Raw genomic sequence first — 24,584 nt, forward strand, 5'->3', positions numbered from 1 at the left:
CATACATGTAAAAGACTAGAAACATGGCTGTCAGTTCTGATTTATTTAGTTAAATTTTACATAATGCTAAATTATCATTTTGAAAAAAAGTCACATGTACAAGCTAATATAAAATTTATTGTGTTACTCCTCTCTATCCCAGTCATATCTGAACATCCATAAAGGAGATGAGTGAAGATGCATGCAACTTCTTGTTCACACGATCATACTTTGATTTTCCCTGCACTAGTAATGGTTCAATCTAATAATGGCTTTCTTGACCCAATGTTATGCTGAACTGCCATTGTAAAAGTCCAGAGCGATCGATAATGTTCATCTGGAAATTTTGTTCGGACCATTAACGTGTAGATCACTCAAAAATCATGACTGAATAACCTTTATTGTAACAACATTACAATTAAATTTTAAAAATAAAATTATATTTTAAATTTATATCAGTAAATGCGCTTACACGACCCACGTAACTTGTACTATATGAGATAACTAATGATAAAATGTACAGTTCTTCCTCAATTTTTTGTCCATGTATGAAAATGGAAGAAATTCAAGTATCACAGGCAACTGAAGTTTGCCTGTAGTACTAAAGGTATATCAAAATATTACAGGATGAAATTTATTTGCTTTTCTTTTGGATTATTGTACATGTTTATGCTTATTTAAAAACCGGATGCACAAATGCATCTATAAATAATTAAAATCAAGCTGTATTAGAAATATGTGTGCAGATACTCTTTATGACCAAATTATTAATTTTGTTTGACACCACGTCAAACAAAATCATCAACAAAGTGCAGTGAACCTTGAAAATTTTATCTGCTTGAAATTACCATATATACTCACTCATAAGGTCATTATTTTTAAATGAGAATTCAATTCATGCGGAGATTTAAAACACATGCATCAACCCAGTCTGACCTACTTCATAGTCTGTGCACTATAAAAGCATTCCCATTCTTTTTCAGGATGTTTGGCTAATAGAAGGACATCAGTATGGGTTGATGAGGGCTACATGTAATAATTAAAATTAAAACTGCTACCCGAAAATACTCTCTCTTAATACCAGTAATAACTCACCTGTCACTATTATTATGTGGAGTTTGTCAGTAAAATGGGTGGCTGATGAATTTAAAAGGATTAAAAAAATATGGAAAATCACTCATCATGAAGCTAAGGCACTCTGCTGCTATGCAGTAGTCTGAATCACTGATTATGCAACACCTATAGGACTTGGAAAAAATATACGCTGATGTTGGTTTGCTAATGACCATAGGTAAAAAGTAAAAGGTTGTGTGCTATTGTCAAAATGCAGCCTTCTTCATATCATGTAAAATGGGTGGCAGAAGTGTGACACAAGTAATACTAATAGCCCTGACTTCATGGGGAATATTCTTAAATGAACAACAAATCTCTTTCTGTGAGATGCATAGGCTCTCTCGATGGTAACTGAAATCCATCAAAAGAGTGTGGATGCTGAAATAGCTGAGGCCTTACAGGAAGAAAAAGCCTTTTCTTACCATTCCATCTTGCTTTAGCTAATTAGAATTTAAGCACCATAACTGGGCATAAGAAGTCTATCATGATCATCCCCAGTGACTGAGACTGGGAATTTATATTGAGGATTGAATTACTGATGGAAGTTGTGATTTTTTACAGGAAACCTGACTGACATAAGAAGGAAACTGAATCTTAATTCCCATTGAATAATAAACGTCACTCCTCAACTGATAAAGCATGAAGTTTGCATTTTCCCTGAGTTGATGTAATGGCCAGAAGAATAATGGTTTTAAGCACAAGATTTTCAAACTAAGATTTTCAAAATAAGCCTTACTTAAAGATTCACACTGTGTTTTTGACACTGCCCACAAAATGCATGAAAAGTTCCATCTGGGTGTCAATGAGTGAGACACCAGTATCTGTAGCTGGAAGCAATTTATAAGATCCACCAAGTGAGGCTCTGAACAAATGGACTGACCTTTGGATAATGTAAATGTTCAAAATGGCAGCTGTATTAACCAATGATTGTAGAGGCTGAACAAGACCTCTCCTCAACTGAGGAAGAGAGGAAAATCTGCCACTACAACAAGAAATGATCACCTATGAGTAACGCATTTCTTAATGCACCAATCACAGAAGATGTTCCACTTTGCAGTATAGAGATTTGATGTCAACGTCGCTTGGATTGGATAAACATTTTGCTTGATATATAGATGACTTGAGATGAAACAAGAGAAGATTGTCCCACTGAGGTAATACCCTTGATTTGTCTATCAACGGGTTGAGGTCATTCATCTACAACCTTTGAGGCTACAGAGCAGCAATCTGGATGGTCCGTGCTGTGGATGTCCTGATCTTGTGCAGTACTTGTGAGGTCAACCTGAAGGTTGGCAATGCTTAAGAAAACAATCAACCTCTGTTTAGGCTAAAAGCTGATGGGTGTACTCTAGTTTCTTTAAGTTTAATATATTTGACTGATGTAGAAAGATGTGTGTCCTGTAGAGAGGATAGAATTCTGGTAAGTGTAGACATGATATTCGACCAGGCCTCGGAAATGATGGGCCAAATGAGCAACTATATGTATTAAATAAAGAGGTATGCACTGTAAGAGAACTAAGGTGTCCCTAGGGATGACCTTCCTCTACCCCTCAGGTTGTTTTCAAGTGCTGGCCAGTTTTGATGGCTCAGCAACCGATGCAATAGACTTACCTCTTTATACTGAAAATTAAATTCATGCAGAGCAGGGGCTGTTTTATAAGTACAACATACAAACACTATAAATTAAAAAAGGTTTCTTTATTTTCATGCTACTTTTCCTATTCAGAATTGCATATATGGTGTGCACTGTGTTTATCAATGTGCATTTAATACACAGTACTTGTAATCTAAAGTTATTTGGATTTTAATAATTTGAAAATATTATTCATTAATTAAGTATTACCAAATAAAAAGTGAAGCATCCATCAATGTTACTAACTTTCGGTGCAGACTATAAAATATACCAATTCCATTTTTGTGCGTCTCCGAACAACCTGTATTTGTATTAATATATATTATGTAGTTGAAGATATCAGTTTGCTAATGTATCCAGGCAAAGAATGAAACTTGACAAATTTTCCATTAACAGCTCAATGAACCCGTTTCAAAAAAGAAAGTTTTCTTACAAATATCAGTTCAAGGTATGCTCTATAAACATATCTTCCTCTCTCTTTACCTCTTCCTACTCTCTCTCTCCCTCTTTCTCACACACACACAGAGACACACACACACGAAAATCTAGTTGTGAACCTATCCTTTTATCTATACCTATATGTCTGTCTTTGCTTTCATAACTATATATACATTCCAACTTTTCATTTGCTTCCCAGCTCCAGCTACATGTCTATCAACATATACTATTTACATATGTTAGGTAACTTTTTATTATCTGGATATCTTTCTAAGTTACAAACAAAACTTTTTTTTATAAAAAAAAGGCATTTATTTGTAAAGTAAATAAAATTCAATTTCCGCAAATCTGCCAAGGGCAAGTTTCATAGAAGTCAAGTCAACCCTTACAGACTTGCTCAGCAGAGTACATAGTGACTTTTAGGACAGTAATAAAGGAACCACTTGCAGACCTGACAAAAGGGGAAAGGGCTGATTTATAATTTAATCACCTTGTAAGTGACGGTTCATGATGCATTAAAAAGTTAATTAAGTCGACCAAGATCATACAATTTTGGGCAGTAATTACTGTTCTTTATTGAATAAGCATTAGGAAGCCATATCTTCCTCACAGCATTCAGTGTCTAAGGGGTAAGAACTGCCACTAGGCAAGTGTATCCATCATGCATACAGTGAAAATATCACAGGAAAACAGATACATTAGGCCATTGATCAATCAAGGCTAAATACCACCAATATAATGATGCTTCAACATTGACTATGCTTGGCAGATGGTGGATGGTGAGGGTGAAAGGAGAATGTGGGAATTAGAAAATAAAAATATTGGAATACAGCAATTTACTAACAAGAAGCAAGGTAGGGAGAGATCAGATGAAAAGAATTTGAGTGACCACTGTATCCCTGTTTGATTACAATTGGGTTCTATTCTAAATAGAGAAACTAATTTACTTTTACATCATTTTACTGCCCTTCCTATAAAAATAAATCACAAATGATCTATTGTATCAAAATAATATATTACTGATTTTAATTAGCCTGTCCTTTCTATTGAAACAATTTCATTGATTTTCAAGCACAGTCTGTCAACCATAAATTTTCTAGTTAAGCATGGTCGATGTTCCTTGCCGCATGGTACGTCATCCAACACAGATAGATATACTAAGAGTAGTATTGATTTACATGCTAAGATGTTAATGCTATATCACATGTATCATATGTGAGCATCTTATGAACAAAATGAGGGAAATCATATTATAAAATAATAATATAACCTATACAAGAAGAGGGAATCATAATAATTAGATGTTTAACTATAATCTTTCTGAAACTAAATGTATCTTAAAGGCATTAATTGTTGAAAAGGAATACTGTACTGTACCTCACTCTCATCCGGGGAATTCCCATCATTTTTCAAATCTGCCATTGTAAAGCCTCCGCTGAAGAAACCAACACTCAACCATAACAATTTAAAGAACTACTGCCCAGTTTCTAATCTCCCATTCACATAAAAAATCTTAGAAAAGGTTGTTCTATCCCAGCTTGCATCTCATCTGAATTCAAACAGTCTTTTTAGCCATGTACAATCTGCATATCACCATTGCCACAGTACTGAAACTACTCTTCTAAAAGTAGTTAATGACATTATTTCTGCTTTGGATAGCAGAAAGATTACAGTCTTCACCCTCCTTGATTTGTCTGCAGCATTTGACACAATATACCATGATATATTACTTTACCATCTCCAGCATGTATTTGGCATTCATGATACAACCTTACTGTGCTTCAAGTCCTACTTGGTCAATAGGAGACAAATTGTGTCTGCAAATGGAATGCACTCCAGCCCAGTTAATCTATGTTGTGGTGTTCCACAGGGCTCTCTTCTTGGACCTGTTCTCTTCATTCATACACACCGCTCTCAAGTGTCATAGATCATCATCCAGTGTCTCACAAACTGTATGCTGACAACACCCAAATAAACAAATCTAGCTACCCAACTGAAGTTGATGCTACCATCCAAGGTGCAGAGAGGTGCATTTCTGATGTGAAATCATGGATGACATGTAACAAGTTGCAGATGAATGATGATAAAACTGATGCCATTCTGATCACAACATAAAGACATTCTCAGTCACATCCTTTACCTCAAACAATAAATATCAGTAACACCAACATTAAATTCACATAGTCAGTACGAAACCTAAGTGTCACGCCGGACAGTACTCTCACGTTGCACCAACATGTCATGAATATATGCAAGGCTGCATATCTTGAGCTGAGATACATCAGCTCCATTCACAGAAAGTCTTTCAGTTGATGCCACTAAAATACTTGTATGTTCATTAGTACTTTCAAGACTGGACTATCGTGACTCAATTCTGTCTGGTTCATCTCAATATCTACTCCAGAAACTTCAAAAAAGTTTAAAACACAGCTGCTTGGATCATACTTTGAGTACCATGATCAGAGCACACTTCCCCGCTGCTCTATACCCTACACTGGCTATCCATTCGATCCAGAATCAAACACAAAATTTGTTCTCTGTGCTACGTTTCACTTACAGACTCCAGTCCAACATACCTATCTGACCTCACCCATGTGTACACACCAGCAAGATACTTATGCTCCTCTTCTGACAGTCGTATACTCATTATTCCCACTACGAAAACGAAGTCATATGGACAATGTTCTTTTGCATACCAGGACCCAGCAACGTGGAATGAATTGCCCACTGAACTTAGACACAAAGACAAAGTTATCCCCATTCAAGAGTGCTCTTAAAACTCACTTATTTTGACTGCAAGAACAAGCTTAAAGACGTAATAATGTTTCCTACCTTAAATATTTTTAGCATGTTTTTTATATTTTTTAATTTCATGGGGTTTTTTTTGGTAAAAATATTATTATATATTTTTGTTTTGTTTTTTTTGTTTTTTTTATTAGGTGTTGTTCATTGTTGTAAAGTGCTTAGAGCTTCTAAAGATTAGGCGCTATACAAAGTCCTCATTATTATTATTATTATTATTATTTTCATCAGGGCATATATTTTATAAACATGGAGAGTAAACTCAATATGGCCTATGATAATGTTAGATTATGGTCTACTCCGAAGGTTTTACAATGAAAGAGAACTGTACATAATCAGGCCAAAATATTACAAACAAGTCTCACACTAAAATACAAATTCAACTCAAACCTTGGCTATCTTACTGATCAGTGATTTAATTCTAGTGAATCAAATGTCAGAGTTGAATTTGAATTTGAGTGAAAGAATTGTTTTTAATTTTAATAACAGGTCTGAGACTGACCAGAGTCCATGACACCTGCTTGCTAAATATATATTTTTAACAGAAAAGTAACTGCAGGAATCCTTTGAGTACATAACCTCAGCATCAAGCACTAGAACATAACTGCAGCATCAAGCACTAGTACATATCTTCTGCATCAAGCACTAGTACATATCTTCTGCATCGAGCACTAGTACGTATCTTCCGCATCAAGCACTAGTACATATCTTCTGCATCAAGCACTAGTACATATCTTCCGCATCAAGCACTAGTACATAACCGTAGCGTCAAGCACTAGTACATATCTTCAGCATGAAGCACTAGTACATATCTTCAGCATGAAGCACTAGTACATAACCGTAGCATCAAGCTCTAGTACATAACCTCTGCATCAAGCACTTAACCTCAACATCAAGTACTCAACTTCAGCATCAAGCACTAGTACATAATCTCAGCATCAAGTACTAGTACATAACCGTAGCATCAAGCTCTAGTACATAACCTCTGCATCAAGCACTTAACCTCAACATCAAGCACTCAACTTCAGCATCAAGCACTAGTACATAATCTCAGCATCAAGTACTAGTACATAACCTTAGCATCAAGCACTACTACATAACCTTAGCATGAAGCACTAGTACATATCTTCAGCATGAAGCACTAGTACATATCTTCTGCATCAAGCACTAGTACATAAGCTCAGCATCAAGCACTAGAACATAACTGCAGCATCAAGCACTAGTACATATCTTCCGCATCAAGCACTAGTACATAACCGTAGCGTCAAGCTCTAGTACATAACCTCTGCATCAAGCACTTAACCTCAACATCAAGCACTCAACTTCAGCATCAAGCACTAGTACATAATCTCAGCATCAAGTACTAGTACATAACCTTAGCATCAAGCACTACTACATAACCTTAGCATCAAGCACTAGTACATATCTTCAGCATGAAGCACTAGTACATAACCTTAGCATCAAGCACTAGTACATAACCTCAGCATCAAGCACTAGAACATAACTGCAGCATCAAGCACTAGTACATATCTTCTGCATCAAGCACTAGTACATAAGCTCAGCATCAAGCACTAGAACATAACTGCAGCGTCAAGCACTAGTACATATCTTCAGCATGAAGCACTAGTACATAACCGTAGCATCAAGCTCTAGTACATAACCTCTGCATCAAGCACTTAACCTCAACATCAAGCACTCAACTTCAGCATCAAGCACTAGTACATAATCTCAGCATCAAGTACTAGTACATAACCTTAGCATCAAGCACTAGTACATAACCTCAGCATCAAGCACTAGAACATAATCTCAGCATGAAGTACTAGTACATAACCTTAGCATCAAGCACTAGTACATAACCTCAGCATGAAGCACTAGTACATATCTTCAGCATGAAGCACTAGTACATAACCTTAGCATGAAGCACTAGTACATAACCTTAGCATCAAGCACTAGAACATAATCTCAGCATCAAGTACTAGTACATAACCTTAGCATCAAGCACTAGTACATAACCTCAGCATCAAGCACTAGTACATAACCTCAGCATGAAGCACTAGTATATAACCTCAGCATGAAGCACTAGTATATAACTGCAGCATCAGGCACAAGTACATAACCTTAGCATCAAGTACAAGTTGATAACCTCAGCATCAAGCACAAGTATATAACCTCAGCATCAAGCACTAGTACATAACTGCAGCATCGGGCACAAGTACATAACCTTAGCATCAAGCACTAGCATATAACCTTAGCATCAAGCACTAGCATATAACCTCAGCATCAAGCACTAGTACATAACCTTAGCATCAAGTACTAGCACATAACCTCAGCATCAAGCACTAGTACTTAACCTCAGCATCAAGCACTAGTACATAACCTCAGCATCAAGTACTAGTACATAACCTCAGCATCAAGCACTAGTACATAACCTCAGCATCAAGCACTAGTACATAACCTCAGCTTCAAGAAATAATGTAAACTTTAATATTCTTGGCAACTGATAACAGCACAAATTAACTGGATCATTCTTGATTCTTGGAGGCTGTCTCGGTTTATTACAGATAAAAGTCACTACAGTTTACTAACATTCTTGGAGTCTCTTAGTTTATACATATAACAGTCACAATAACTGTTTTCTATAATGTTGTTGTTGTTATTTGTGGTTTAATGTCACTTTTCAGTGCATGATGGGTTATACATTGCAGCCAGTATAGCTGGTGGAGGAAGAACCCAGGAAAATCCTGGCTAGAACAACCCACAGGAAGCCAATGGCAAGCTTTCTCACATACCCACATTCACCAAGCCCAAAACTCAAATCCACGCAGACAGAGAGGAGAAAGTGGTGATTGGTAAAAGCAACTGCTTTAGACCTCTTGGCCACTCGGAGCCCCATTATCTGTAATAAACTAAGACATTCTTTAAGAATTTTCCAGTTACACTGTAACAATAAAATCTCTGGAGACTGTCTCAGTTATTACTGAAAATAACACTTTTCTTTTCTTTGCTGTCATTGTTGGTGTATGCATCAGCACTGGGTGAGCCATTGTAGCTCAGTTGGAAGAGTATCTGAAAGTGGGTTCAATGCCCTGCCCAGGTACAGCCAGATCAGCTTCCACAAGTCTGTCATTGGAAAAGACACTTAGTTTCCATTTCATTGGCATAGTCAATAACATGTTCAAAGTGCTGGTAAATACCAACCAAGCAACAGGTAGTATTTTACAACTAAATTTATAGTGTTATGCCAGTTGTATTATCCTTCCAAAGGAAACTAATGCAACTGTGAGTAGTATATTATATGCAAAATCAACACTAATTTGTCTTCATCGGCTTTTCATGAAATTTTCACAATATTCTTACAACTCGAATCAAACATCTGAAATAATTTCAAAACAAAAGCTTTTATTTTAGAGGAAAAGATTTACAAAATGAGATTATGAGACCAGTGGAGTGCCTACTATATTTTTTCAATGATGAACCCATCAATATTGATGATTACTGTATGAAAAGTTTATGAAGACTAAAGCTTTTATGATACTGCTTAGTCTGTTTAATATCATATACGCTTGTTGCAGATCAGGGCCAATGCTGCTTGTTATACTAATCACTCCCAACAAACTGCATGGACAATGATCTGCTTGTGCATTATACAATGGTAGATCTGGGTCTAAGCAATTTGCTGCTGGACTAACTTTATAAGTGAGTATATAAGGTACATTCTTTGCTACAATTTAACAGATATACTGATAAGATGACTGGCCAGTGTACAAGTTGACCATAATGACCTATCTATCCTTGCAGTCAAGAGCTACATGAAAAATAAAAATTGCACTGCAGTGCAACAAGGATGCCTGATTCACATCCAGAAAGCAAAATGCATACTGTTAAATCTATACTGCAGGTGACCTGACTATAGCAAGAATACTTATGCAAATGTGATAGGGAGGTAGGTAGGTTGGTAGGTATTGCATTAAATGGCATGTCAGCTCAATGCTGGCTACATGGTCCCAATTAAAAAGAAAGTTCAATTATTGTGAAAAATAAAGAACCTTGAACACATACCCTTCTTAATAAAAGCGAATTTGTACCACAGCAAGACAGAAATATGTTGTTGTTGTTGTGGGGGTTTAACGCCATTTTTCAGCACACAATAGGCTATACATGGCGGCCTGTATTAACGGTGGAAGAAGAACCCAGGAAAACCCCAGAAAGAACCACCGACCCATGAGAAGCTACTGGAAAGCTTTCTCACATACCAAATTTGGCCGAATCCAAGACTTGAAAACACGCAGACATAGAAATATGTGTGTGTGTGTGCGTGCGTGCATGTATGTATCTGGGTTTAACAACACATCAGCAAAACACTGGCTATATCATGTTAGTTATGTACATATTAGTATATATGGGCATGTCAGCACAAGAATGGCTATCTGGAGCTGATTTAAAGTTCTACAAATGTAAACAGGAAGGGCAAAACAAACTACTGGAAGATAAACCTTCCAATTAAACACAAACATGAAGTGCTACAAGATAAATAACAGGTCAGTAAAGTGTATATTATCTAAAATGAAAGTACAAAAGAATATTTTCAAGGCATACATGTATAAACAGCATATTACTTGTTGTGTGGCACAAATAACTGATCTACTAAACTCACATCTGCTTTGTCTCTGTCAATGCATGGAAAAATATTAATAATTTTCAAGATAATAAATGACAATGATAGGAATATAAAATATGGAAGAAAGAATTCATAATTTGTAAGCATGACAGTGATGGATAATTGTTGAAACATACCTCTCAGATCTTGGTTCTCCTTTTCCATCCTGATCAGAAGAAGTGTCTCCATTATTGCCTTCTTCCAGAGGGCCCTAATCTCTTCTGAGGACCTCTTGGTGCCAACACAGCTACCCTCATAACCTTCTGCAAAAGAAAGCATACAGAAAATCAAGAGTGCAGTTTAGTACTAATATTAGTACCCTTATTCCTACCTCGTGGACAGGGTACTAACATGAGCATATACGGGTTAATGGAACAAGCCAGGTGTGATTCACACCCGGCACTCTTTTAGCCCAATAATAACAATCTGAACATTTTCCTTGAACATAATCCAATAAATTGAGTAGTCCTCTTATTTAATACCGGAAATATGCAAAAGCATTGTAGAAATAGTTTACCTTTTTTATCCGATATTTTCGTTTAAATTGTCCGCCATATTAGTTCAAATAATAATTATTTCCATTCTCAGCCTCATTTGTTTGTGTGCCATATAAGGACATTGAGGTCTTATTTGGAAACGTAAACAAATCGTAGTAAAAATTTGGTGCGGTTTGAGTCAGAAATTCTGTGCATTAAAAGTAAATATGGTTTATCGGCAACTTTGAAATTCCACCAAGAAGCGATTATTCGCCACTTGATTGATAATAACATAGCATAGAATATCCAAATATGGTCTGGCAAGCCTTACGTAGAAAAGGGGTCACGGCGAGTCTCGCGTTATCTGCCATGGCGAATACGGTGAGGTTAGTGTAACCATGCCAATTTATTTTATCGTGTAAGGGCTTAATAAATTCAAAATAAGCCAAACTTCTTTCACAACATGATTACACTTATGTTGTCGATTTCTACACTTTGTTTTTCTGACTTCAGTTATGATAATTTTTTTGCTCCATTACATGATATGGGATCAGTTCATAGCCTCAACCACAACAAATCAAGTTGAGGCTATGACATCGTAAGTAGAGTACACTCCAGCAAGGGTTCCACAGGATGTTGTTTCTCACCTGTAAACTAAGCTATTATGAACTGTGTTTATGTCTAACAAAAACTTTACCACACAAGAATTCCACAGAATAGTCACCTGCTCTTCCCAGTCACCCAGAAAAATCACTGACCCATGAAAAGAATACTGGTGTGACCTCCGTCAATACACACATCCAAATTGTATGAATGTACAAACAAATGTGACAGTGAAAAAACCAATATGTGTATAAAAAAAAACATAACAATGATGCCAACACTAATAACAAGAATACTATCAGAAAAATTAAATTTTTGTTTCATCTATGCTTTTCTGGTGAAGCAAAAATTTAAAACATAAATCCAAATGTTGATGGCATCTTCATCACTGCTAGAAAAGTGATACACAAGTCTTGCCAACTACTGAATGCATGCTTCATGTATTTACTTTTTTGCATAGAATCGATATGAATCTTCATTAAGGCTTTCCATTGTTTATAAAAACGTTTGTTGATGTTGAGGAATCAAATCTTAAAGAAGCCTTGTTGTTTAAAAATCTATGTAGCACCATTCCAACTTTTGTTGAATGTGTTTGGCATTTTATATCCATTTATCCAATCAGGTATATACTGAATATAATTAACTAAAACCTGTCAAATGAAAATGAAGAGACAACTGACAAATATCTCAGTGTTAGATAACCACTATAAACTTCTACAATGCAGACATCGTAGCAATATGACTGAAATATTGTTAAAGCTACATCGCACGCACGCACGCACACACACACACACACACACACACACGCCTTAATTACCCAGAAATTTTATGGACCCTATTAATTGTAAGATATCAAGGGAGAAGTTAAAGCTACGTTACACACACACACACACGCCTTAATTACCCAGAAATTGTATGGACCCTATTAATTGTAAGATATCAAGGGAGAAGTTAAAGCTACGTTACACACACACACACACACACACACACACACAGACACACACGCCTTAATTACCCAGAAATTTTATGGACCCTATTAATTGTAAGGTATCAAGGGAGAAGTGTAATATCTGCTGTTATTGTCTGTAATAATTTATACGCATTTTTTTCAGTTATTCAAATAATACAAGATAAAAACTAATTCTCAGCTTATTCTCAAATGCAAAATATTAACACAAAAATCTCTGGGCAAAAAGTAATAACGAGTTTTATCGATATTTTTTTTTAAAAGAGAGGTATGAAAAATTACAGACAATATGATAATATGCTTTGCATCTATGATATTTATTCGAAATGAATCAAAATTAGAAGTGATCACTGATGATACCATCTAATGCGTGTTTCTGAGAGTGTCTAACAGGGGTGACAACTCTGTTGAAGATCTCCTGTCTCCATGATCCTTTCCTTTTGGGGGTGTAGTTGCTGGGAGGACTGAGAAGGGTGTCCCCAGTGCCAACACTCTCATCATTTGTTTCAGCCTCTTTCTTCTTAGAACTTGCCAAAATAAACCTAAAATGGCAAGACTTCTTACTTAGACTGGTTTGAATACAGAATCATGGTATTCTGCATCGACAAATAACGTCAGTATCCAACAGATTTGTACTGCATATGCAAAGAGTGAAAAACAAAACATCTTGATGATACTGGCCAATGCACCAAGTTTTATCAACAGTGGATCAAAAATATGGCATCCAAAATGGTATCAAGTTCAGTCAATCATATAAAAAATTATCAAATTAATAAGCAAGGATAAAGCTGATTATTTAACTTATGTGAGATTTAGATGACATAACTTATATTCTTCAAGTCTGATCTAAATCAAAGCAGATATATGGATTTCCAAGCTCATATTTCACCTTATCTATGCAGAAACTATTGTTTTAATTTTGATCCAATTCAGAAATATGCATTCTGTTTATTTAAAGCAACGTATCTTTAAGATTTCATAAATTCGGATAAACATGAAAAGATTTTCTTATGCAAATGAACATGGTCAAAGTTTACAACAAATTTCAGAACCATCCATTCACTACAATACTTGCATGTTTTTCATGGGGCTGTGACTAGAATCTTCCTTTTCATCCCGCTTGTAATCTTTCAACTTTGATCTGAATTCAAAATTTAGTTCAGGCAATGCACCGACTGTTGAACTTCGAGCCCGTCGGAAGTTAATCGGGGACGATGGGGGGCTTGGAAATTCATAATGTCCATTGTTACCCATAGCTGCAGGAGAGGGGAGGGGAGAATGATCTGGAGAAGAATCCTGAAGAAAATAGATCCAAAAGAATATTCAAATTTTTGATAATTTCTTAGATGATGACGATGAAGAAGATGAATTCTATATATCCAATCCGTTTTTCTAATATACTCCTCCAATCTACTCTAATACACACCTCCATTCTATTCTAATACACACCTCCAATCTATTCTAATACGCACCTCCATTCTATTCTAACATAATAAACGTGAATAGAAGTAACTTTGAAAATTACACTGGGGAAATTCCATCCATAGCTTTTTTTTTTAAAAAAGGAAACATTCCGCATAAACTCGTCAATGTATGACATTTTTTATTCCTGGTACATTACTCACTCATTTCAGTATGCCTGACTAACTTGTGAACCTGCTTAATACTTGGGGCTAAAAGTGGATCCCATTTTTTCTTATAAAAGAAATACTCTCAAAATTGGTCCATATTTGATGAAAGTCAATAATAAACAAAAACAAAACCATTTTCAAAGTCATTTAACTTGCTGCATTTTCTTTCAATACTTTTTGCTCTACACTGTAACTAACAATACACAACAAAACATCGTTCAATTAAAATGTTAAGTAATGCCGACTAAGAGTGAAATGACACACCTGTCCTGCATATTGACAAGTTTCATGATACACAGTCTACCATACTATACATTATCAATACATACACCAACTTGATGGTCTTTCCATCTTTACAAGGTCTGTCAGTGATAGATGGTGCCCTTTTTATGTGTATTGACAAGATGGTTGTATTTCCAGTACAAGATTACAGACAGACATGGCATCTATGTATATGCCACTGGCATCTATGACAAGATACCAGAACTACTTTCAAACAGACGACCTGTTAGTTGTCAGTTATTTTAATTCTACCATTTAGGTCATATCAGGTTTCCCCATTTGATCAGATGCATGAATCATCATGGTTACCATGCTCTTTGTTTTGCAATGCATTAAAGCTTTAAAATTATTCTACTGCCAATTTCATGTTTTCACTTAAATTTATGAAATATTATGGTGTTCCTGGCAATAAAAGCATGGACTGTCATGAGATACGCTGTCACATCTTGTCAGAATAGCATATAGTTCACGTAAACTAATAAAGTATGTGTCTTGCTAATTCTGCTTGCTTGGAAGCTAGTGCAAGTATGAAGTAGGTCTTATATGAGAAGTGAACCAATGAAGCCCTCAGAGTTTTTAACAATCCTGTTTAGCCTGATTAGCACCCATGATTTGGGACACAAAGTCAATGACTTTGAATGTCTGCACTCAAACCTGAAGGCCGATAAGATAGGTTTTGTTTCATATTCTACCTTCCATGATTACTCGTTGTGACAGAAATTGTGTAAATAGTATCCTGAGAAAGTTTTTGGAGGAATTTAAGCTATTAGCTGCCTTGGGTCTGTAATGGGAACTGAGTACAAAGAAAGTTTTTGGAGGAATTTAAGCTATTAGCTGCCTTGGGTCCGTAATGGGAACTGAGTACAGAGAAAGTTTTTGGAGGAATTTAAGCTATTAGCTGCCTTGGGTCTGTAATGGGAACTGAGTACAAAAAAAGTTTTTGGAGGAATTTAAGTTATTAGCTGCCTTGGGTCTGTAATGGAAACTGAGTACAAAGAAAGTTTTTGGAGGAATTTAAGCTATTAGCTGCCTTGGGTCTGTAATGGAAACTGAGTACAGAGAAAGTTTTTGGAGGAATTTAAGCTATTAGCTGCCTTGGGTCTGTAATGGGAACTGAGTACAGAGAAAGTTTTTGGAGGAATTTAAGCTATTAGCTGCCTTGGGTCTGTAATGGGAAATGAGTACAGAGAAAGTTTTGGGAGGAATTTAAGCTATTAGCTGCCTTGGGTCTGTAATGGGAACTGAGTACAGAGAAAGTTTTTGGAGGAATTTAAGCTATTAGCTGCCTTGGGTCTGAAATGGGAACTGAGTACAAAGGAACTAACTGAGCACAGAGTGGCATGGAACTGTCATCAGGGTTCTTTACAGTATGTCTCCAACAACTGGATGCCTTTTCCTAGTAAGGATCAGTGTAAAGATGTGGAGATTGAATATGTGATATTTTATCATTGTAAGCAGACCCCTCAAGCATAAAGTATTGAGATCTGAACTGACCATAAGTGATCTATATCTGATGGTGGGAAGAGAAATTGGGGTGGAATTATCCCTTCTCTAACTCTGATCTACACTGATTCTCAACAACAAAAATGGCCTTTAACTTGTTATTGATCTTTAGGATTGTTTCCACTGATAAGCACCCATATTAAGTAGATACTGTGGCAAATGGCCATGGAGTGAGCTGCATGCACTGTGACACTATGGGTAGACTAAGCCTTGAGACTGCCAGTGCACTGATGTCAAGACAGCATGGGTGATATTGCTCAATGTAAGCTGGTCCATATATCATAATAAGCACGATCTGCTTCATTATTGACCTCATGTGGTCAGATTCAGATGGCTGAGTATGATAACGACAGAACAAGGCCAGTGTGTCCTCCATACTTTGTCAAATTCCTTATGTCAGCAGCAAGTTATAGGATATGTACTCTACAAAACCAGTCCCTGCGACATGCAAGACAGCATCTGAAGTGCTTACTGACAAGGGCTTCGCCACTGCCTTGGCTGCTATATATCTGTAATGCTCTCCAAAGCAGTAACTTGACCCGACAGAGATAACAGTTAAATGCTGATTGGATTTTCTTGATTAGCATATCAACAAAAGCAATAACTTTGATGGAGGAGAAGGAGGCAAGCAAAACTCTCATAGCAACAAGCAAAGACTTCCTCAATTGACATTCAAAAGGCTTCTCTTGTCAGTGAGATCTAGAAATGATGATGCAGCATGTGAGCATAATCACCATGGCTAGGTGAATATGGCAATTCTAACACCTCCTGTGCAATCTGAGATAAAACTGGAGAAGATCCTGCTGAACTGTATCTGCTTTGCTTTCAACAAGTGTCAAACATGCTGCGGCTACACTAATTATCATGTAACATTTTGGCATTCCTGATGGCATATGACATCTGTCATTTTGACATTTTGCCTTCAAAAATGAATCATATTGTTAATATCTTTACCATTCCAACTAATTATCCAACTAATTAAATAATCCCGTTTGTCTTTCAAGATTTTATGAATGGAATACACACCTTCTTCAAAGAGACAATCCAATAATCTTTATTAAAATAAACGATGACTTCAGCAGTCTCATGCAAAACAAAAAGTAGTACAATAGATTTTTCACATCTCTTATTTACCTAACTTCCAATAATTTGGGTTTATCTTTCTTTACTTATACTTTACCTATTAAAATTAACCAAAAGGACTCTCCCACAGAAATGTTCAAAAATCTTGCAACCCACATCAACTAACAACTGTCAATCAATTAAGTAATCTATGGAAAGGTCAGGAATTTTGTTAACTCTTATCACCTCTACTTTTAATCACATCAATGACAATGGACTGTCCCTCACTGTTCTTTGAAGAAGTTTACTGATTGAAAATTGTGCTAATAAAAACAGGATAGTGTTGAGCAGGCTTGTGAGTTTAAAATCCTGTTGTTCATATGAAACACAGAGATGCTTCCAGGATTTTAACAAAAGGGGTAATTTAAATGGGGCAATTTCTCCCTTCGTCAACAAAACATGGGGAAAGAGGAAAATGAGAAATCACCACAGTTCATTATTTCCCAAAAACTTAAATATCCATCCCTCGTTCTTCCTGCTCTGCTCTGAAAGGGTTATACTGAAATCAAAATCCTCATAAGACGTCAAGTAAGCATTAATTTGTTGCCTTTTTCGAGATTTGTTGTTTTTGTGGGTTTGACATAATATTTTATCTCTTGATACATGGTGGCCAGCATATATGGTGGAGGAAGAACCCAGGAAGAACCATCAAACCATATTGAAACTACTGGCTGGCATTCTCACATACCCATGATGGTCAAGGTGACACTTTAATTCATGCACACAAAAGTGAGTTATGCGAGTAATACGTAAAGAAGAGCACCTTGGACCCTACTGTTTCTGAGCTTAGTCTGTTCCATGTATGTATATGGATACTTTCCTGTGCTGAGAACCCCTTTTCATAGTCTGCCATCCCATGAAACATATAGCTTAGCCAGCTTTTGCATGTTGGGATGCTGTTCTTTATGGTTGCTTTAAAGAATTTTCCAAAATGCATGTGATCTGGTGACTCAATGTATATGTAAGAACTTATATGCAAAATGCCATTTCCATCTTTAGTGAATATCAAACAACATCCCTCCTGTCTTGCTGTTTTGTTGTAACTGTTTGTACTTTAAAAGTCTAAATTGCTGAAATTCTACATCAAATATTAGTTTTCTTGTTGCATTTCATCAACCTGGCATATGATATCCTTTTAGTATGATCATCCTCTACGTGGGGACAAACTCCTTTACTTTTTTTATTCTATAACGGCACATTTGTGCCACCACCAACATGAAACTGAAAAGAATCTGCAATTTTCCTACCTGCCATTTTAGACTCTAATCTCACCTACCAGAAATGGATCAAAGTTTTTGCCTGTGCAAATAACAGGAAAGGGCGTCAATTGCTCAGTTCCTTTAGTACATACATTTTTCTGTTATAAATAATTAGTGCGATTTTCAAGCATCCTTTTGAACTAACATAGATATACATCCTTTTGAATGGACATATTAGGATCTTTGATCAAATAACAACTCTTAATTGTTAATTTTCATTTAGATTCTTATTCATCCAGTTTATCTTAAGAATCAAATAAAAATTCTTGACTGCACAGATTACAATTTTCTATGCACACTAATTGTAATCTGCAGGAGTTCTCATGTATCACTGCTTTAATTAAACATTCTGTATGATTTTGTTGAACATGCATGCCCTTGAAGCATCTCTGGAAACACAAAGAAATTATGAGTCAACAGGCATCTTTGTAGGATGAGACTGGTTCTAAACATATACCTTTATGTTTTCCTATCTTTACAAAAACAAAACAAATGAATACATACCCAATGAAATAACAAAATTTTAAAATTCCATTCTAAATTTATGTTTGCTTCAATGTCATAATGTAAAAATATAATGAAATTCCACAGCAAAGACAAGCATTTAAAACTCTAATTTTTTATAAGAAATATTAACTTTACTTACAAATGATTTCCCTGTGATGCTGCCCTCACTGTCTGTGGTCATGCTACGGTGACGAAAAGCTTCTCGCATCTCATCACGTTTTACATGAGCCTAAAAGACATAAGTGAAGAGATTTTGTCAATATTGTTTGATAAGGAAAACAATAACATATTTCTATTTGAATTAGAGGGTCAATAAGAAAACAAAACCATGAGAAAATCCAAGGAATTTATTTTCTCGCTTTTTCCAGTCTCATACAGGTACATGTTTTCATTTACACTGATCTTAATCATGCCTAAGGGTATGAGGAGGGGTAGGAGTGCATGAATATGAAAAGTCAATACTTGCTTATTCAACAGTCCAAGTATGATAGCTTTCACTTCCATGGTTCAGGAATTATGACAAAACAAATGACTTATCAAAAATATGCCACAGCAAATGTCGAACTTTGCGTATATGTAACGGCAAAGCTCTCTAATTCTGCAGTCCAAGTATGACAGCTAACTCTCCATGGGTTTTATTACTTATAATAATACAAACTTTAAGCAAAAACTTAATCCAAAATTTTCAAATGACCCACACTGCCTGCAGGTATGAGTAATGGTAGAGATGCATGAATGGGAGAGGGCAGATCACTCTGTTCCTACAGTTCAAGTAAGACTCATATATCCTTGGATGTTGGAATTTGTGACAATAGAGAAATACTTTAACCAAAACCTTAACCAATGGTGATGCTGCCACCACAGCCACTAGAAGTTATAACAGGATTTTGCCAATGCTGAAGTGAGATTAAAAAAACGCTGTTAATTGAATTGATCATCCAGCCCATTCTATTTCAACAAAGACAAGAATTTCTATGATTATATACAAATGAACAGTAACATAACTTGCTATTCATTTGTGAGGTGCCAATTGTTTTTATGAACTTCGTGGATAATGCAGTCCACAAATTTGAAGACCATACTCCAACCTGTTAGTAAAATAGTCAGGTTTAAAGACCATACTCCAATGTGTTAGTAAAATAGTCATATTTAAAGACCATAAAACAATGTGTAAGTAAAATAGTCAGGTTTAAAGACCATATTCCAATGTGTTAGTAAAATAGTCAGGTTTAAAGACCATATTCCAATGTGTTAGTAAAATGGTCAGGTTTAAAGACCATACTCCAATGTGTTAGTAAAATGGTCAGATTTAAAGACCATAAAACAATGTGTAAGTAAAATAGTCAGGTTTAAAGACCATATTCCAATGTGTTAGCAAAATAGTCAGGTTTAAAGACCATATTCCAATGTGTTAGTAAAATAGTCAGGTTTAAAGACCATACTCCAATGTGTAAGTAAAATAGTCAGGTTTAAAGACCATATTCCAATGTGTTAGCAAAATAGTCAGGTTTAAAGACCATACTCCAATGTGTTAGTAAAATAGTCAGGTTTAAAGACCATACTCCTATGTGTTAATAAAATGGTCAGATTTAAAGACCATAAAACAATGTGTAAGTAAAATAGTCAGGTTTAAAGACCATACTCCTATGTGTTAGTAAAATAGTCAGGTTTAAAGACCATATTCCAATGTGTTAGCAAAATAGTCAGGTTTAAAGACCATATTCCAATGTGTTAGCAAAATAGTCAGGTTTAAAGACCATATTCCAATGTGTTAGCAAAATAGTCAGGTTTAAAGACCATACTCCAATGTGTTAGTAAAATAGTCAGGTTTAAAGACCATACTCCTATGTGTTAGTAAAATGGTCAGGTTTAAAGACCATATTCCAATGTGTTAGTAAAATAGTCAGATTTAAAGACCATACTCCAATGTGTTAGTAAAATGGTCAGATTTAAAGACCATAAAACAATGTGTAAGTAAAATAGTCAGGTTTAAAGACCATATTCCAATGTGTTAGTAAAATAGTCAGGTTTAAAGACCATATTCCAATGTGTTAGTAAAATAGTCAGGTTTAAAGACCATACTCCAATGTGTTAGTAAAATAGTCAGATTTAAAGACCATACTCCAATGTGTTAGTAAAATGGTCAGATTTAAAGACCATAAAACAATGTGTAAGTAAAATAGTCAGGTTTAAAGACCATATTCCAATGTGTTAGTAAAATAGTCAGGTTTAAAGACCATATTCCAATGTGTTAGCAAAATAGTCAGGTTTAAAGACCATATTCCAATGTGTTAGTAAAATGGTCAGGTTTAAAGACCATATTCCAATGTGTTAGTAAAATAGTCAGGTTTAAAGACCATAAAACAATGTGTTAGCAAAATAGTCAGGTTTAAAGACCATATTCCAATGTGTTAGTAAAATAGTCAGATTTAAAGACCATACTCCAACTTGTTTGTAAAATGGTCATATTTAAAGACCATACTCCAATGTGTTAGTAAAATGGTCAGATTTAAAGACCATACTCCAACTTGTTTGTAAAATGGTCATATTTAAAGACCATAGTCCAATGTGTTAGTAAAATAGTCATATTTAAAGACCATACTCCAATGTGTTAGTAAAATGGTCATATTTAAAGACCATACTCCAATGTTTTAGTAAAATGGTAATATTTACAGCACTGCAAGTACCAAAAAGACAACTGGATGCCAACTAGTGACTTTAAAAGTGATTTTTTAACTAGAAAATGACAACAATTCTAATTACAAGTATATCCAAGACTGTACAAACTGGATATCTGATACCTGGTGAATAACTGATTTTTCTGTGCTTAATGGCACAGGTTTAATCCAGAACAAGTCTAATTTGCAACAAAACAAAAAAAGATAGTCCCAATTTCTTTGCAAGATTGATACACCAACATTTTTTTCCATGCTGTCCTCTTCTGGAGCAGCATTTTACAGAACTGACTTGTAGAATGTGCCCAAATCATAGTGAAATGTGACTTTACAGAACTGACTTTTAGAATGTGCCCAAATCATAGTGAAATGTGACTTTACAGAACTGGACAAAAGACAAATCTGCAGACACATAATGGTTTCTTTTATCAAGATTGAAATGAACATTTTGCTAAGGTACAGATAAGTTATTATTAGTTGTGAGCATAAAGGGTAAGATTCATTCTAAAGTACAGGTAGTAAGCCAGATTGGTAATCATCAGGTATTCAGTCCAACAATTATCCTATGATAGTAATTTCCATTAACTGTTCCCCAAGTTATTAAGACATTAAAACCCATTCTCACCTTTAATCTGTTTAATGTTTTCTCACTTTTCATTGCTGAATACTTTTGAGAAAAAATAGTGGACAAGTTTTTCTGTTCTTAATGTCTATTGACAGATCAGTGTGTGTGATTTAGATTTTGAACATAGCTTTAACAATTTCAAGTCATAATGCTACAATGTCTGCAGTATGGTAGTATATAGTAATATCAAGCACTGGGGCTTCATGCTGCAAACATAAAGCATCATGTCCCACCCAATCTCATTATCCTGACACCAAGCTGACCAGTCCTAACACTGACTTCTTATTGCTGAGCACCAAGTGAGGAAGTTACAAGTACCATTTTAAGAAGTCTTTGGTATGATTCAGCCAGGGATTCAAACCCATGACCTCCCGCATCCTCTGCATAGATGAGAAAGCCCATATGCCAGGATGATGTCAGTCAAATTCGATGAAAACTGGTCAAAAGCTTCTTCAAGATTCATGACAGATTAAGTAAAAAATGTGCAACTGACACTGGGCCATACCATAAGCTCACCTGGTGTTTTGATCTGGTAAGCTAAAACCTCTTACACATAAAAGAGCTCAAACACATTATCATTACAAAACACATCATTGGCTGACATATACAACTCTAACATTTATGGAATATCCTTCTTCTGGTCACTGTAAAATATACCTTAGATAAAAGGTTCTCAAATGAGTTGGCAAGCTTCTTCTTGGCCTTCTGGGTCAAGTTGTCCAATGTTAAACTAATACTGCCAGAACGTCCTCTACCGTCCAGGAGATTGAACTGCAATCAAGAAAAATGTTACTTCTACCAATCTATATCTATGTGCATATCAATCTTGTGTATATTTCAGTAATATGCACTATGCTGGGGCAAAAACCCTGATTACTACATACACAAAGATGAATACATATCAGAAACCTTAAAAGAGAGAGAGAGAGAGAGATAAGTAGATAATTTACTGAAATATAGACAGATAAGTAGAGAGAGACAAAAAGATGAACAAGCCCAATGAATGAACATATATCAAAACAGAAGAGATAAATGGAAGTGATGATATGAAGATGAGACATGAACTGAAAAGAATTTAAAGGACAATGTATAATGCATGCCAAATGAACGTGAGAAAAGGCTAGGCCAGTGAGACAAACAGACAGACAGCAAGGTCTGGATTGCAGAAAATTTCACATCTACTGAAAACCCTTTGTATTGATGTTTATTTTAATTGTCTTGTCAATTGTTTAATATATTTCTTTTAAAACATTTTACCACAATTCTGTGCAGTTTTGTTGTCAATGAAACTTTGGCTTTAAACTAAACAGAATCACTGTCTATTTTATATATTAAAAAACAAGTTTTAAAAAAAAATTATATGAAAAATTTTAATCAATGAATTTTGATCATTTTTGTATAGGCACCAATATAAGAAGTATTTCAGCATTTAATAAAATTTTCAACAGTTCAAAATATTTTAATAACTGCAGTAGAAGGCCTAACTATATACTGCAAGTTACTTTTACATTTCACATGAATTTGATTATAATTTCAAAAATCTCAAACCTTTTCTTTTTAATATTGCCTTTAATCAGCCAAGTAAAAAAAGACTGTATAAGAATGTAAATTTATTTTTTTAATTCTCTTCGGTTTAAATATGCTCATTTTAAATATGTGTTACTTAAATCAACAATTATTCCCTATACAAGCCAAACACAAGAATGTTTGTCAAACACATATCCCTGCACTATTCTGCTTTGTCCCACCAACAAAAAATATATGTGCCTTGGTTCATATTAGGCTGCACCACTGCACCAATCTTTCAAGTTGGGTGAAGTAAAGTTCCTTCCACGACACATAAAAAAGACCAAAGAAAATAAGGAAACAAGAGCATTACCATTCAGTTCTGACTGACTATAATAAACACATTCCAATCTTACTGAATAGAGTGCACTCTCTGCCAAATGATGTACAAGACATTCAATATCATTGGCTGATAGAAATGTCTTATTGCTTTTGATACGCTTGTGTACTGAATATGAACACTGATGGAAAATGTAAAGAGAAAATGAAATAATGAGCAATTACAATGCTGAACTTATTTCCAAAGTAGCATCAAATGTATTTTAAAAAAACTTTAAGATGTTATGATAACTTGAGTACAAGGAATTAAAACCCAATAAGAACTTTTGAAAGCTCGCAACATGGGAGGCTGATAATGAACACTAGTGCTTAGGTCAAGGACTTGATAATTTCTGAAATTAATATTTACTTTCCCAGCAATACATACAATGAATCGGTTTTGTTTAGCATAGCAGTTTTCTATGATT

The 24,584-nt window shown here is 35.3% G+C and overlaps 1 protein-coding gene across 3 annotated transcripts in view; it reads right to left on the minus strand.

Moving 5' to 3' along the window:
* The window catches only part of LOC149798441 (TBC1 domain family member 1-like), a 138,824-nt gene that overhangs the window by 43,839 nt on the left and 70,401 nt on the right, over nucleotides 1–24,584 (minus strand). For all 3 annotated transcript variants that reach the window (XM_089963631.1, XM_089963630.1, XM_089963632.1), the window contains 5 exons: nucleotides 22,930–23,043; nucleotides 19,112–19,201; nucleotides 13,744–13,964; nucleotides 13,029–13,210; nucleotides 10,760–10,885 (listed from right to left, as the gene is read on the minus strand). In XM_089963631.1, coding sequence (XP_089819757.1) covers nucleotides 10,760–10,885; nucleotides 13,029–13,210; nucleotides 13,744–13,964; nucleotides 19,112–19,201; nucleotides 22,930–23,043 — 733 coding nt within the window. The remainder of the gene's footprint in view (nucleotides 1–10,759; nucleotides 10,886–13,028; nucleotides 13,211–13,743; nucleotides 13,965–19,111; nucleotides 19,202–22,929; nucleotides 23,044–24,584) is intronic.

Source organism: Sinohyriopsis cumingii, chromosome 6, assembly GCF_028554795.1.
Source record: "Sinohyriopsis cumingii isolate HCF-2022 chromosome 6, ASM2855479v2, whole genome shotgun sequence".
NCBI lineage: Eukaryota > Metazoa > Mollusca > Bivalvia > Unionida > Unionidae > Sinohyriopsis > Sinohyriopsis cumingii.